The following is a 17,274-nucleotide window of genomic DNA, read 5'->3' on the forward strand; positions in this document are numbered from 1 at the left end:
ATAGACATTTGTCTTTAAATTTTAGTTTATAATTTATGTGTATTACTTTTCATGTCCAATTAAGAAATACTTTTCTACTCTGAGGATTTTCTGTGTTCTGTGTTTTTCCTTAAAACTGCTAATGTTTACCTTTCATATTATAAAATTTTAGACTATATTTTTATGTTATACAAATTTGCTGTGTTTTTAAAACTTACTCTATATCTCTAGACAGAAAATAAGAGGTGGACTTGGGCTAATGACCATAATTATGTACTTGTACCAAATATCTATTTAAGAAAATGTGTTTATCTATGTTTACCTTACCTGCAGCTTTAATGTACTGCTTTATTTGTTTGTTTGCATTTAAGGAGAGTCTTCTCAGGGAAGAATTTTTGGGATGGGAAAATAAATGTAATGATTTTCATTATTTTTAGTAATACTAGTATACATGAAAATATTAATTCTTGAAACATAAAATTTTGTGAAGTATTTATAGACATAATTGCAGTTACCTTTTTGAGTATCATTCTCTCTGTTAAAGTTTAAGATACTTATTTGAGGGGGAAAGTGTGTTTTAAGACATTTCCAAAGCAATATAAAATACTGGATGTTGTATTTGAAAATTATTTTTATAAGCTTTCTTTAAATTATTTGGATTTTATGTCAGATTTCTTGTTAGCATCTATCTGTGTGCAAGTTTTGAACATTTAAAGGACTTTCAGTGATACTTTTTGTTAATCAAAAACATTCTTGATCTATGTTCTGATTGTGTGTTATTATTTATATTGTAGAAGGTCTTTTTATATACCCTGGTATTTTAGTTTTTATCTTATCAATGTTTACTATTAATTGTATGATATTGTACTACTTAATCTTGTAATTTTATAATGAGAGTGATTTTCTATTTAAAAATGTATTTTGTCTCTGATCACAGTGCTGCAATAAAAGAAAGGTGATTGTATTTGACTCTTAACTAAACACAGATATTTTTCACTTGTCAACTATATATTTTAGTTTAAAGCATCAAATTAAATATTTTATCCTGGCTTTTATTTTAATTCATGCAGTTAAAAACTCAAATTCAGATAAAAGATAGTTTCAAAATAAATTCAGTATATTATTTATGAGTGGAGCAACACATTAGCATTGGGTTCACAATAGATCATATCGCTTTTATTCCATCTTACAAGCTTAGCAGCACAAACAGAATAATCAACATATTATTTGGCTGTCATCTGCTGAACAGAAACCAGAGATCACAAGGAGGTTTTCCCTAGCTGTGGTGATGGCCTTTTTGTTCCAAGCCCCCATCTGGGAGGGCCATGGTGTGTTATCATATGGAACGCGGGGTTTTCTGTAATCTGCTTAGCTGCACTGCAGTTTGAATCTTCATTCCATGTTTGTGTAATTTATAATTTTAATGAGACCATGGCTCTTGTGGGCTTTGAAATATATTAAAAGCTCTTTTGTGCATATGCTTTTGTTCTTGCTTAATAGGCTCAGTGTATTTAAAACTGATGAATTTTTATTCATGAATTTGGATGTCAGGGGATTAACAGACTGAATATCATTGCACTCATCTATTGATATTTAGAAAGTTTTTTTATTGTTATTTTGTTTTCTTTAGTGTGTGTGTGTGTGTGTGTGTGTGTGTGAGAGAGAGAGAGAGAGAGAGAGAGAGAGAGAGAGATACTTGAAACTAGAAAATGAAGGAACTTATGTAATTTTAAAAGGCTAGGGAAAATGGCACAGCTAGGTCATAAAGAAATGATTTAGATTTTATCTGTGTTTCTTTTTTTATCGATACTTATGTTTCATCTTTAGTTTTAGTATTTTAGATAATTATCATAAAGCAATAATTACAGAAAAGCTACTTTTAAATGAGTTGATACCTTACTCAGTGCTGTTTATGTTGATATAATATTCCAAGGTGTGACAAAGATAGACTTTGTATTTTGATTATATAATACCACTTGTCTGTGGTCATACCAAATTAGACATTAACATTCTTGAATTTAATTAGATATATATTTTATATTTCGGCTCATTACACTTTTCCTTATTTTTGTAAAATCTTTTTCAATAATGGATTTGTATATAATGAAAAGACCAACCTAAAAACAGCCTTCTAATAATATATAAAATTGACCTTTTTTCTTTTGCTAAAATTCTGAAATATACTGACTGGTTCAAAATTCTATAGTTGTTACTTAAAAAAATTTAAATATAAATGATTTTATAGCACTAGGGGGAAAAAAATTTATGACCCTTTCTAGATCCAGGCTGTAGTTGTTGTCTCTTGAACACAGTGAGGGGTGTTATATAGACCTTACTGTGAAGTTTTTATGAAGTTGCAAAAATTGCTTTTTTTAAAAAGCCTATATTTGCTGGACCACAGCCTTTTTGTAACTATAAAACATCACTCTTTTTTGGTACACAATGGTCAGTAACTTGGCAGATTCTTCTTCTCTACTACTCTCAAGCTAGAAATATCAAGTAGAGGTTAAAATGACAGCATTTTATACTTTCTTTACTAAGCTTACCTATAAAATTCGACACTAGAATGTTTATTCTTCCATAACAACTCTTTGCTTTAGTACTTTTATTAGTTATAGAATTTCAATTAGTTTAGGAATATATTATTGAAAATATCTGATCAGCTAAAGTGGCGCTGTCCATTAGATTATAATGTGACTTGCACATGTATTTTATTTAGCCCACTACTTCTAAAATCTTATCTTTTCAGCATGTAATCATCATGAAATATTTTTTGTACTGTTCAAAATCCAGTGTATATTATGTGTTTATAACACAACTCAGATTTGACTAGACACATTTCAAGTGTTCAATTGCTATATGAAGTTAGTGGTTGTTACCTTATTGGACGGTGTAGCTCTAAAATATTATACATAAATACATATAACAGAAATGTATATTTTTCCGCCTTCGTTTTTTTTCGAGTAAACTCTTAAGACAATCATTATTTATGTGCATTGTAGTTGAACTTACATACAGTGTAACTTCCTTCGAGCTCTGCCATTGGTACTATTGAGGTATATCTGCCTGATTAATACACCAACTCAAAATTTTATCACCTGACGCCTGAGTGATGATAAAGAGATAATGGCTAATGTTATGAATGTGTTATATTCCTCCAAATTGTGGGCAAATCCAACTTTACAAATAAACCATATTTTAAGTTTATTATAGAGTTTAGTTTTACAAGAATCCCATGGGAAATCTTGTACCTTTTTTGTTTGATTATGCTCGAACTCCTCATCTTATCCTTAGCATTTTTCTGGATATGTATTTGTGTGACTATATAGGACTCTTTCATAAAAGTTTGCTTAGAATTGGTATTGAACTTCTTGGAAGCAAAAAAAAAAAACAAAGCTGTATATTGAGTATTTTTTCCTAAATACCTCTAGGATTCTATGCATTTTAAATATTATGTGTGTGTGAAAATATAAGGAGATTACTAAATGCTTTAAAAATACACAGTTAAGAATTACAAACCTTGACTTATGATTGATTTGGACAAGTAAAATATTTTAAAGTATGAAGTGATCAAAGAAACATTAAAAATATTGCTGCTATATGTATTTTATAAAATGTAGAGGCCTTCTTTTCCTGTGTAATCACCTTGCTCAAGTATGGCTTAGAGAAAATTCATGTGAGCTCTGATTTTTTCACATTTTCTAAATTTCGATGAAAATGACCTAATTTTTATTGTAAGCTAACTTTTATGTAGGTATGAGCTGGTGCCTATTGTATTCTTTTACTCACTTAAGTTTTTATTGACTTCTTTCTGTGACTTCTGTATTTAAAGTGTTGGCACAAAATGTTAAACTATTCTTTAAACAATACCTCTAGTTTCTTGTAGATGATAAATCCATCCATTGATTTCCTAATTTTATTATGTACACAGTCAATTGTAATCCAAGATTACAGCAAACAAGATGTTAATTTTGAGACATAATCTATGTACATTTCAATTACAGAGCATGATTGTTACAGAAGCACAGAATAAAAAGGAATAACATTTGTGCTATCCTCACAGGAGCTGTCAATAAAAGATGTAATAGGGGATTTAGGAATCTGGAAATGGCCAACTAATTTATGTGAATCTATTTTATTTCAGCTAGAAAGACCAAGCTCTTTTTCGTCTGCACTGCATATTGCAGAGCACAGGCTGTATATAGAAAACCAGGCGGCTGCATATGGATAGTCCCTTGATATCATTCACTTGCTGTGTAATCTTATTATGCAAAGTTCTAATCTTCACCTAGAATGAATGCCTCTGGGTCAGAATATAGTCATATCAGGGTTTTTGAGGTCATGTTTTGTGATCCTTAGCTTATTCTTCTAAGTAGGACTGGGATTTAAAGGGTATTCCCCAGACGCTAGCAGAGATAGACAGCAGAACCTGCTGCCTTTTTGGAAGACAAGACCAACATGAGGTCCCTGGTAGGATTAAAGTTGATTTGTAGCTGTAGGATTTTTTAACAGATGTATTATTGGACAGGGAATAGGGGGCCACCAGCACAGCAAAATTGAATCACGACTGGCATTCTCAGGGAGTTTGCTGCCTGCTAAAACAGCAGCTGCATGTGGATTTGACTTCTTTCAGGTGAAGCGACTTCCAGTCATTTGGAAAGGATGGGATGAAAAGGAACCTTGGTGATAATTTTGATGTCTGCAAGATTTGGTACCAGTGTAATGGGATTATCGGTAACACCTTCACTGCAGAAAAAGCCACCTGGCGCTATAACTGGCAGCAACTGAGAACTAATCCTTTCCCATCTCTTGGATGTCATTCATGAAGCTCAAAGCGATTTCTATCCTGCTAACTGTGATTAATTTTATAAACAACAACAAAAAATTCAGGTGATCAAGGCAAAGAATATGTTTTACATTAATTATTTAAAATACATAGACTTATTATAGACAATATGACTTATAAATTATGTGAGACATATTTAAATTATGAAATGCTACGTATGACTTAAAATTTATGGAAATATTCAAATAGAAAAGTAGATTACTAATGTCCTTTGTACTTTTCCAGTTAAATGGCATAAAGTATTTGCTACTGGTAAAGATTTATATTTGAGATTAAATATTAATTTAGATACTTTGTGTTTTTTTGGCTATAAGGCCAGTATCAATAATATAATCCAAATATGTTTTGATATAAGGAATTGGGATAATTTGTTATACATTTTACTTGCTTACATGACTGCTCCATTCATGCTAACTAAATATTATTAGTGAGTAAAACATTTAATGATAGGAAGTATATAGACACATATATTTTTAAAAATTAAAGTAATGCTAGATCAAGCTACTGATGAAAAAGGCTCTTCATGAAAGTGTATGATTATAATGTAGAAGTCCTAAAATAGTTAATACTGAATAATTTATTTTTTTATTTAGAAATCTTAGTCAAATCTTCCTTTAACAAATGGGGTTTGGTTATTTGTGATGGAATCATGCATTATTTAGTAGAGTTTTTTGGCATTTAATATCAACTAAAAACTTTTATCAAGTACTTTGTTTAGAGGTGTTAATTATTTTAATATTCTTCTCTTACATGGTCCAGAATAAACTGAGAGAAAATGAAGTGAAATTATCCCATCAGTCACCCAAACAGTATGCAACATAACTGCCAAGACTAGAAAAGATAATTAGTGTTGTCAGTATTATGATCCTGGAGTACTTACTTTTAAAATATTTATTCATAGAACTTGATTTTCATCTTACCATGTTTTTGACTTAGTTGCTTTACATTTAAAAAAATTGATGATAAAGCCTTAATCTTAAGGTTTCAAATCTTAAAATCTTAACTAAATATAGGTGACTAAAATATTTTTTTAAATTATAAGAATAATTAAAATATAAATATCCATCATGCATAATGTATTGGCTTCCTTGTAGCCAATGTGAGATCTTTATTAGAAAAATCAGTAACTGAAACATAGTGAACTTATATATAATTCTTTCATCCAACCTACATAACAGATGTTATTTTAAATGTATTTTGTTTTAACTGGTTTTAAACTGTTGTATTTCAATATGTGTTTCTTCATTCGTTATCATATTTTAAATGAATAAATGAGAAAATTTAACTGTATTACTATGGAACTGCACTTACTTACGTTTATAAAGGACTTCTTGAGCCTTTATGCTTTTACTATTTGAAAAGCTGTTTATTTAAAAAATATGCTATCACAGTGAAAAGATGTATCCGTGAAGTTAATGGACTAAAGCTTTTTCCTTATCCTTATAGCACAGCTACTTGTATTTTAAATATAAAATATTTGCTTTATGTGTAATTTCAAATTGTTTTGCCAGGTGGTATATTTAATCAAGGTAATTTCTGTGGTAGTTAATAGTATCATTTAATGTTTTTTAAAGAAACTTTTCTTTCAAAACAAAATTTGTTGGAAATATTTGTTAAACCTCATCACTGCTTACTTTGCAACTTTTTTATTTATCAGTTTGGTGAATGGCTTTGAGGATATTTTTTCCTTTTCCATTCTAGCATCATTTTTATTTGGTTAGAGATGATTATTTCCTTTGTAGTGTCCCAAGTAAACTTAGTTAAATTCAGTTAAGATAGACAAGGTCTTCTCACTGATTACATTCTTTATGCTAGTCATAAGATTCTTGCATTTAATATCTTATTGATATTTTATTAGAAATTTGGCTCATCTTTAAAATCTATAAATATTTATTTTATTACACAGGTAGCTCATGGTGATGTCAGGAAGTGTTAAGGGAGGTTGGAAATAAGAGAAAGGGATGTAGGGTGAGAGATAAGGAGTTTTTTTTTTTTTTTTTTTAAAGTAAGTCATGTGTAACTAAAGAGCAAGTTGGGAATTACAGAAATTTTTGATTATTTATGAGATGATAAAGTTTTTTCTCTTCTGGTTATTCATGAGACTTAATATCTTTCTGGGCTACACAAAAACTGTAGACTGGCACAGAGACAGCTGCCTATGGTAATGCTAAATGATATTTTTTCCATTTGAATGAATACACTTCAACGATTGCTTGTACAAGTTGTATATTGTTCTGAAATAGATGGATCATATAGCCATCAGGGGGTTATTGGTGGATGAATGGGGTGATTTTGATTTGTCAGTGTTTGGAGACTGGTACTTAATTGCATTAATAGTGTCAACTGCTTATTCTTTCTAAACATAAAATGAGCTTTGATTTTTGGATATATGTATGTGTATATTGCGACTTCAGACAATAATACTGTATTTATTAAATTCATTGAAATAATAGCATTATAACGTGATAAAATTTATGGAAACATCCCAGCATTAACATTCAGTTTAAAAATAACAAATGGTTAAGTTTTGTAAAGTTTCTAAAGTATCCCTCAGTTGTCTGAAAAAGCACAAAATCCTTTACTGAATATCCTTTTTTTGAGAGCTTATTAAAACTACAGATTCTGCAGCTTTGTTCCCATAGATCCTCATTCATTAGTTCTATGATGGGAGCCTGGGAATTTGAATTTTGAATTAGGTTCTCAAGTTATTTTGTTGCTGCAGTCAGACTGAAAGCCTACTCATTGCTTTAAACCTTAAAGTGATGGTAATTATTTCTTCTAGAATGAATCAATATCAATAGTTTTCAATAAAATTTTGTGGGGATCCTCGAATTTGCAGTTCTAGAAAATAAAATAAACTCCTTTGCACGTGTCTTCACTGTTAATTTTTTTTTTTAAGATTTTTTTTTTATTTATTTATACAAGCACTGGGTACAGTCAGAAGCGCGGGAGGGTGAGAGAATTCACCAGAGCCAGAGCGGGGAGCAGAGCAGGCAGAAGGACTGAAGTACACTGCTGAGGGGAGCAGCGGGTGGCAGGAGAGGTCTGCGCGCCATGTGGGACCCTCCTCAGGTGGCCGGGGAGCAGCCGGGGATTGAACCGGCGCTGCAGAGGCTGCGGGCAGCTTCGCAACCCACCGCTCAACCGCTGCGCCACCGGGGAGGCCCATTCACTATTAATTTTTTGATAATGTACATAGGCTCCCTTTAAAGGTCTTGATTCTCTATATTAATGACTCAACTTTTCAAAAATGGAAAGGTCTAGATAAAGAATAAAAATTAAAAAGTTCTGTTCCTTGGGTCGAATAAGAATATTTTATGCCAATGTTTTCTAACTTTTTTTCACAGCACGTGGAATATGGTAAGTTATATGGCAAACAGCACTAAACAACCAAGTCAGCAATGCTGCTCAAGGCTGGAGGTGGCCCTTGGCTACTTTGAGAGTTTAGAGTAATAGTTCTCAAATGTCACTGTGCTTCAGAATCACCTGGGGAAGCATCAGGTTGGAAACTGAGAACGGAATGGAAGGCATTTGTCAAGGAGTCTGAAAAGGAGTCTAAATAATTCCTGCCTGATTTATAATATTTACTACATAAGTTTATAATTCTTAGGCTTGTTTTTCTTATCTATAAAATGAGGATGATAATACCTACTTTATAAAAGTTAATTTGTAAACCCTGACATATGGCAAGTATTGAGCAAATATTACATATTGTTATCATTGATGTATTTTAGTAAAATCTGAGAATAGCATATTAGCCTAGGCTTAAGCCTTAGACCATAACTTGAGAAATGCTTAAAACATAGTTGAACAGGGCCTCCCCGGTGGCGCAACGGTTGAGCGCTGGGTTGCGAAGCTGCCCGCGGCCTCGGAGGCGCCGGTTCGATCCCCGGCTGCTCCCCGGCCACTGGAGGAGGGTCCCACATGGCGCGCAGACCTCTCCTGCCGCCCGCTGCTCCTCTCAGCAGTGTACTTTGGTCCTTCTGCCTGCTCTGCTCCCCGCTCTGGCTCTGGTGAATTCTCTCACCCTCCCGCGCTTCTGACTGTACCCAGTGCATGTATAAACAAAAAACAAACAAACAAACCAGCAAACAAATAAATAAAGCATGCGTCTATAAAAAAAAAAAAAAAAAACGTAGTTGAACAGTTTGTTCAACAGGTAAATACAATAGTTGCAAAAGGTAAATAGAAAGTAAGGCACAGGTAGTAGGACCAATTTAGATGAATAATATTAATGTTTTAAATATATATAGCTTTTCAAAATACATGGTTCTTTATGTTGTCTCATAATATTCATGTTTATTATCTCAATAGTTAATTGCTGACAACTGAATGTAACTTTATAATTTACAAAGCACTTTGACATATGCTATGAATTTGACTCCCAGAACCAATCTGTGAGATATATTTTCATTTTATTATGGCTCAGAGAGGTTAAGTAGTTTGTTGAAGATCACACAAGTTAACAAACCAATTTAAAATTTGCATTTCTGGGCCTCCCCAGTGGCGCAGCAGTTGAGCGCTGTGTTGCGAGGCTGCCCGGGGCCTCTGTGGCACCAGTTCGATCCCTGGCTGCTCCCCGGCCACCGGAGGAGGGTCCCACATGGCGCGCAGACCTCTCCTGCCGCCCGCTGCTCCCCTCAGCAGTGTGTTTCGTCAGTCTGCCTGTTCTGCTCCCCACTGTGGCTCTGGTGAATTCTTTCACCCTCCTGCGCTTCTGTTTGTACCCGGTGCTTGTATAAATAAATAAATAAATCTTTAAAAAAAAATAAAATTTGCATTTCTGTACACCTGCTCTAGTGCTTTCCCATTTATATCACATCACATTATGACAAGAACTGATAAAGTGTAGTAAGCAACAACTTTGAAAGAGTTACTCTCTTTTCCTAGTTATCTACCTTAATGCCAAGAATAAAAAGGAACAGACAAGTGTGAAGTCTCATTCATATATAAACTAGTGATTTCTGGATTTAATCTCAGATCAAAATGTTAGTGGCTATAATTTGCCATTTAAAATATCTAGCAGAAATGAAAAGAATGGCACTACTTTTCTGTACCAAGCTGAATTTGACATTTAATACATTCTGGATCATTATAAAATATTTGACAATAAAACTGTTTCTTAAATGTTTTAAAATAGTATTGATCATGAAACTTTTTAAAATTTATCATCAGGCCAATGGTGGCAGAGACTACATAGAAATATGCATCGTGGTGTTCTGGGAAAAACCTTTCGACTTGTTGGCTATACTATTCAGTATGGCTGTATAGCTCATTGTGCTTTTGAATACGTTGGTGGTGTTGTCATGGTAAGTTTTTACGTTCAAGAACAACCATTTTAAATTTATACTTAAGAGCTGAATAAGAGATGTTGTCCTCTTATTAATTAATTAATTAATCAGAGTAATTAATGAAATGAATAAAGTGTGAAAGTTAAAACAAAATCATTGTAAATTTTGGGATATAAATCATTCTAATTTTTTGGATGAATTGACACATATAAATATCTAAGAACCATTACTTAAATATGGTTCTATATTCTGTTGGGATGGAGCACAAAACTTCCTATTAATAATAAATAACAATAGATTTTGGCACTTATTGAATGCCACTTACTGTGTTTCTGAATGTGTTTGAGGTTTTACATTTATTAACTTATTTGATTTCTCACACTTTCTGAGATACTTATTTAGAAATCCACTGTGTATAAGAGGAAACTGAGCCTGAGAAGATGACTTAAGTAACTTGCTCTATGTTTTACAATTAGTAACAGACTTGGAATTTCAACACAGATTTCTACAATTTTCAGAACTTCTATTCTTAACCTTTGTGTTTAGTATTATTAAAACGAATTATTCTGCCTGTGTCAAAATTAAAATGTGGAGGTTGATCACCTCATGCCAATGCTTTTTCTTAGCATTGCATCACATAACTCAAAATCACAGTTATGCTAACCTTTCTTCATGTAAACAAAAGAATAAGTTAGTTGAGTGGCAAATCAATGGGTTTTGGTGATGGTGGTGGTGGTATTTTTATCAGGTTTATTCTAACAGAGTCAGTCATATACCCTCAAGTTGAGCTGGTGTAATGCAGATAAATATATTTAACTGAAATTTTCTGATTTTTCAGTTACATTGGTACTTCCAGAGGGCCACAAAAGTATTATTTAAATTTTCATTGTTTTATTTCTGTTGGAATAGAAAGTTTTAAGTAAAAAGTGTTATTTACATATTAAGTAGAATAAATGCTGACTTGAATTTTGACTTTTTGAGTGGCTAGAATACTTAATACAGTTTTGAGGTCTTTGCAGTGCATCCCATTACACTAGCAATTTCCAATAGAACCTGAGTTGCAGCCCCATCACATGATTAAGCTATTGTCTTAGACAAAAAGGAAAGGCATCAACTCATTAGGAAGAGTGTGATACCACTTAATAAATTACCAACATGGGCACTGTATGAATTTTGACATTTGTAAGAAAATAAATAAATCATTAATTTATTCATTCAACAGATAATTATCAAGGTTATGTCAAGCACTGTTTGATTTTAGTTATATAGGACAGGAGAGTTAACTTTCTTGCCCTGGAACTTATATTCTATACATTGGCCAAATTTTTGGAAACAGTATTATTTTATTCATGTATTATAATGTAACAGCAGTTGCAAATAACTATAATATCAGTTACAAATAACTATTTGTGAAGTGTTTACCTGTGTTTCCAGACTTGTTGGTCTATAGAGTTGAACTTGTCTGGGAACTGCCAATTATTAATAGTTATGAGTCATCCTGTAAGACTGAAGAACATTTGTTTTGATTTTTTTTATTTCAATCTTGCTCATATGACTTACATTAAATTTTAAAAATTTTGAACTCAATTTACCTCTCTTTTTAGTGTTCTGGACCATCAATGGAGCCTACAATTCAAAATTCAGATATTGTCTTTGCAGAAAATCTTAGTCGACACTTTTATGGTATCCAAAGGTAAATTGCTGTTTGCAATGAAAACATGTGTACGCATTGTCTTTTCTATGATTTCTTAACTTTATCTTTAAAAACTCTTGGAAATAATCATGTTAATGACCAGCCAGAAAATATTTTGATTCAAACATCTTTTTTTCGAGAAGTTTTAATAGTTTCTATAAGCATGAACAGCCTCTTGTGTCAGTGTGTCCCTTGCATTGTTGTCCAAATTAGATAACAGGTCCTCTTATAATATGCATTTAAGCTTATTTTACTTTTTTTGATGGTGGGAATTGGGGGGTGTTCTAGAATGTTTTAAATCAAGAACTGAGGAATTAGAAATTACATTACATATCCAAATCAATCATTTGGAATATTAATACTTAAAAATAGTCCTTTTTTAAATTGATTGTCTTCTTATTCTCTATAGCCTGTGACAGGCATTGTGTATAGCTGGGAGCCAGGAATATTACTTGTTATGGTTCTTTTAATTACTTACATTGCGTTGAAAAACTTGGCAAATATTGTTTGCCAGTAAACCTATTAAAATCCTATTCTAACTGGTGATACCAAATGATTTCTGGTGCTGATAACAAATACATTTATTAAATCCTTTCAAGTATGTGTATTAGTTAACATTCACTTAATGTCTGTTTTATACAGAAAGAGCACTGAGTTGTTGGGTTGCACATTAGTCCTACATTTTTGTTCCCTTCTTTTCCATGTATTTTTCTATTACATGTGAATTGTTCCTTCTTCCGTGAATCGTGTCTTCCATATATATGATATGCCAATTTATTTATTATGGAGTATGTTTAGGCAGCTTTTAGCATTTTATTTGATTGTATCTTTTGATAGTTTTTCTCTAATTTGCCTTTTTTAGCTTTACGATAAATTATCTAGGTTTTATAACTTAACATACCGCAATTCCTCAATTCTTTGAACTCTAGGGAAACACAGTTGATATTTCTACCTTCTTATGTGCTATACAGTCAATCAATACTACTAGAAAGGCAGTAAAAATTATTACATGATTTTGTGGTATTTACATGGAATTGTTTTTCCATAACTTTGCCTATGAAAATTTAGATACAGAAATAACAGTGCAAAAAGACAATTTTTGTAGGACCATTAGAAATTTTAGAATCTTCAAATAGCTTTTCTAATTCTCTCATTGTTGGATTCTGACCCCCTAAAAGTTAGTCACTGAGTTTCTAACTACTGGCAAATATATGGGAGTGTCAGTATGTTAGAGGATAAAGTGTGTAACTTTATTTGAGTTGCTTTATAAAGGTATTATAGCAGTGGCATGCATGTGTTTATGCTTAACAAATAATAACACTGACGCTTTTTTTTACTTTTTTCTCTCTCAGAGGTGACATTGTGATTGCAAAAAGCCCAAATGATCCAAAATCAAATATTTGTAAAAGAGTAATTGGTTTGGAGGGAGACAAGATCCTCACCAATAGTCCATCAGATTTCTTTAAAAGTCATAGTTATGTAAGTAACATTTCAATTATGTTATTCATTGGTATTGTAGTTGACTAGTATTAACTGAATAGACGGACAAAAGAGAATAACTTTTTTCATATTTTGAATATAAAATACTTCATTCAGTAGAATTTAATATATTTGTATCAAGAACAGTCTGGTCATTATATTGTTATACTTTAATTCCTTTTATAAATATCTCAGTAATAATAATGTAGGTAAGATTCACCAGTGGATGCTAGAATAATTGGGTAAAAGTTTGAGGAAAAAATAGTATATTTATATAGTTTCAAAGTATCTTTTCTGAAATATTTATTACAAAAGGAAAACTAGTAACTTCCTAGAAGAGGAACTTGGTACACATCACTTGAACTTAGTAGTCTAGGTTAATTTCACCAATAATAAGCTATATCAACATAATGTAGTCCTTAAATTGAAGTACTGGAAAGGTACTTTGGTGGTTTTCTTGCAAAAAAAAGGTATAAGTTCACTTTAATCATGAGAAAACAGACAAACTATGAGTTTTGCAACATGACTGACCAATAATCTTAAAAAAATCAAGGTTATAAACAACAAGAAAAGACTGAGAAACTTTCATAGATTAGAGGAGACCAAGGAGTCTGGACAACTAAACCCAATCTAAGCTTGTGGCTTAGGAAGTATTTCAACTGACTTGTTAGAGTAAAATCTGGTAAAAATCAAATAAAATATGAAGTTTAATTTTTAAAATCCTTTAAAACATTTTAGAATAAAATTACATATCATAGTTGATCTAGTCAACTTACCTATCCAGTTTGAAAAGAGAGCAAGGGTAGTAGAATGGAAGAATGAAGAGTAGATATATGTAATTTTTGTTTGTTTCTTTCACCAATTACATGGCTGCTGACAGAGTTGATTGTGGAGAAAGGTTACCTTTTTAATAAATGTTCTATGTCACTACCAAATTGTTAATACAGCTGTTACATCTATTATCTAATCTTAACTTTGAAAGGCCCTAAACATATACATAGGGTCTCCTGGTGGCCTAGGGGTTAAGTCTCAGCTCTGTCATTGCTATGGCCTGAGTTCCATTCTTGGGCAGGGAGCTAACCCACATATGGCAGAGCAGACCTCTCCTGTCTCTTCCCCTGTTCCCCTCACCTTGTATTGCAGTCAATCTGCCTATTCTTTTCCCCACTCTGTCTCTGGTGAATCCTCTCACCCCTGCACCTCTGACCTACACTCAGTCATTCTACCAAAAAAATAAAGTGGGATACCTGTTTCATCTTAAAAAAAATAAACATATAATTAAGGGTTAAATTGTCTTCATCATCGGAAATTTATTTTGAACGATAATAGCCCTCTAAGTAAGTTTGATCAATAGACTATTAAATAATCTATTATTTAATAGACTATTAAATAATCTAACTATCCATAATACACAATGGTTCAGCTGTGCCAAAGTTTTGTATATTACTGCAGTGCTAAACATACCAGTAATTGTTGGCTGATGGTGATGATGTTGAAAATGACAGAGTTGTATCAGGTAACCAGATTTCTTTGGCCTATGTCATGAACATTCTATCTTTTTATTCTTCAAAAATGTACGCTTTTGACACAATAGTTTCACCTGCATGTGACTATTATCATTTCATAAGGCAATTTAGTCATTCTAAGTTGCTTTAGAAACAAGCCCATACTTCAGACCATAAATAATTTTATCAACAGAACAAATAAATGATGTCATTCACTAATTACATGCTTAAACACCACATATTTGTTGTGGATTTTGTTGTTTTATTTTTTTAAGGGTTATTAGAGGAACAGTGTCAAGACAAAGGAGCTTAGATGAAATCTCTGTTAAGTAATCCTAGAAGACTGGAGATGTAAAATTTTTGAATATTATATTTAAGGAAAACATTCATTGAATTTTTATGTTTGGTGAATGGATAAATTAGAGGACACTGCCATTTGTTTGTTCTAGTTGTAGTCACTTCAGTTTGGTTTGCATGTTTACATGTGTACAAACATAAAAATTTTGTGATAATATTGTCCGACACTTGTTATGTACTTATACTGTACGAGGCGCTGTTGAACCTCTTTGTAAGTATTAATTTATTTAATCATCATGATGCCAACCCAATAGGTAGGGAATAGTGGTGCTTGACAGATGGGAAAACTGAAACACTTGGAGGTTTAATAAATTGCCCACTTTTAACAGTTTGTGAGAAGAGCAGTTGGAATTCAAACACAAATAACCTGGCTCCATCCAGAATCTGTACTCCTTACCGTGCCACTATGTCTCCTCTCCAAATATTCTCTACTTATCTAATTATTGTTTCTACTCCTATCTCATCTAATCTTACTCTCCTTAAAATAGATGTCTTTGTTATTTTAAAAAAAGAAAGGAAACTATTTCTGATCAGGATAGTATTCAGGGTTCTTCAAGAGAAGCCAGTAGCTTTTTTTTTTTTTGAAGATTCCCCCTTTCCTTGTAACCTCCAGTTTTTTAGGCTGTTATTCAGGCCATAAGACTTGTGTAGCTTTTACAGAACCATTTTAGCAAATGTGTTACATTCATCAAGGTGATTTATAACTAAAATTCATCCAAGTTTAGAGCACTCTGAAAAGATATCCATACTGTTTGCAGGGTCTCTCCCTCTAGAGTGTTCCATTTTCATATATCTGAGAAGCACAGTGGTGCTGTAGTTTTAGAATTAATGTTTTCTTCCCCTCACTTACCCTTTCTCTTAGAAAAATCATTGTTTATAAGATAAAGATATTATTGTTCAGATCTTGGTTGAACTGCACAGGAAAGATGATAAATATTAAAACTTGTGCAAAAAAACCCCATTATTTTCCTAAGTAGGTGTTTCCGAAAGCAAAACACCAAAAATTGTCATTTGGAACCTAGAAAGTAGGGTTTAGCATATGAAAGAAATAGCATTGTTCATAAGTTGGCAAAAAAAATATATAAACAGCTCATTGGTTAAGTGATGTGGAACCGTTTTATTCACTTCAGAGTTCTAAAAGTCCATGTAGCAAGCAACATTTAAAACCATGATTTATTTTTTACATTAAGCATTTGAATACCCAGTAGTCCCTATCAAGGTGCTATTGCAGTGGGTTTTGCTTATTTAGCACAGAGGCCAATAATTCTCTTTGGATTATGGACTAAGCATTGACTACTAGGATATGAACGTAATCTGTGACTCTCAAACAAAATAAATTGTTCTCAGCTCATATATCTTGAATAACTTGCTTTTTTGAACTACAAGAACTGTTCAATTTGCTGCTAGAAACCACCACTTGCCAAAAAATAACTTTTTGGAAGTAGATGCATTTAGCAAATAGGATATTCATAAAATGAAATGGTATTCTCCTGCTGAATCACACAGTAGGCAGAAGGCAGTGTAAAAGCCTATTTAATGTAGTCTCCATTTCCCCTGGGGAATATAGGGCCAGGGCTAGGAAATACAGCAAAATTTAGTTATAAAGCTAACAAAGGGCTAAATAAAGAAAAGCAATTTATAATTTTTTCTGAGGAAAACATTGTACGATATGTGATTTTAGTCCATAGTGCAACTGTGCTACATTTAAGCATTTTGAAATTCAGTAAATTCCCATTGACAAACAAACGTGCTATAAAATCTCACATATAAACAAACAGACTCCTTTGACACCACATCCTCTCACAGGGCAGAGTTGTGCATATTCACTGATGCCACTCTGGACTTCATATTACCTCTTGAACTCATCCAGTTTCAGGTTCGGTTACCACCACTTCACTGAAACAGTTCTTGTCAGTGGTGCCCAGTGACTTTTCTGTTATTGATCCTCTGGTCAACTTTTAGCCCTCATTTTATATGCAATATCAAAATAATTCTTAAAACTTGTTTTCCCTTAGTTTTGGAGACATCATTTTCTACATTTTCTTCCTCTCCTTCTGCTTTCGACTTTCCTTGGTTGGTTCCTCTAGACATTGGAGTAACTAAGAGTTCATGATTTAAAACTTC

At 32.5% G+C, this 17,274-nt stretch overlaps 1 protein-coding gene across 2 annotated transcripts in view; it reads left to right on the top strand.

Moving 5' to 3' along the window:
* Positions 1-17,274, top strand: part of IMMP1L (inner mitochondrial membrane peptidase subunit 1) — a gene marked incomplete at its 3' end in the record, with an annotated part of 46,113 nt that overhangs the window by 7,600 nt on the left and 21,239 nt on the right. The window contains exons 1-4 of one of the 2 annotated variants that reach the window (XM_084244279.1): positions 4,793-4,869; positions 10,001-10,134; positions 11,721-11,809; positions 13,162-13,288. In XM_084244279.1, the coding sequence (XP_084100405.1) occupies positions 10,030-10,134; positions 11,721-11,809; positions 13,162-13,288 (321 nt within the window). In that variant the 5' untranslated portion in view covers positions 4,793-4,869; positions 10,001-10,029. Of the gene's footprint in view, positions 1-4,792; positions 4,870-10,000; positions 10,135-11,720; positions 11,810-13,161; positions 13,289-17,274 lie in introns of those variants that run through there. The other variant, XM_084244280.1, reaches the window with a different exon arrangement.

The sequence above is a fragment of the Talpa europaea genome (genome assembly GCF_964194135.1).
Source record: "Talpa europaea genome assembly, chromosome: 1".
In the NCBI taxonomy this organism is placed as follows: domain Eukaryota; kingdom Metazoa; phylum Chordata; class Mammalia; order Eulipotyphla; family Talpidae; genus Talpa; species Talpa europaea.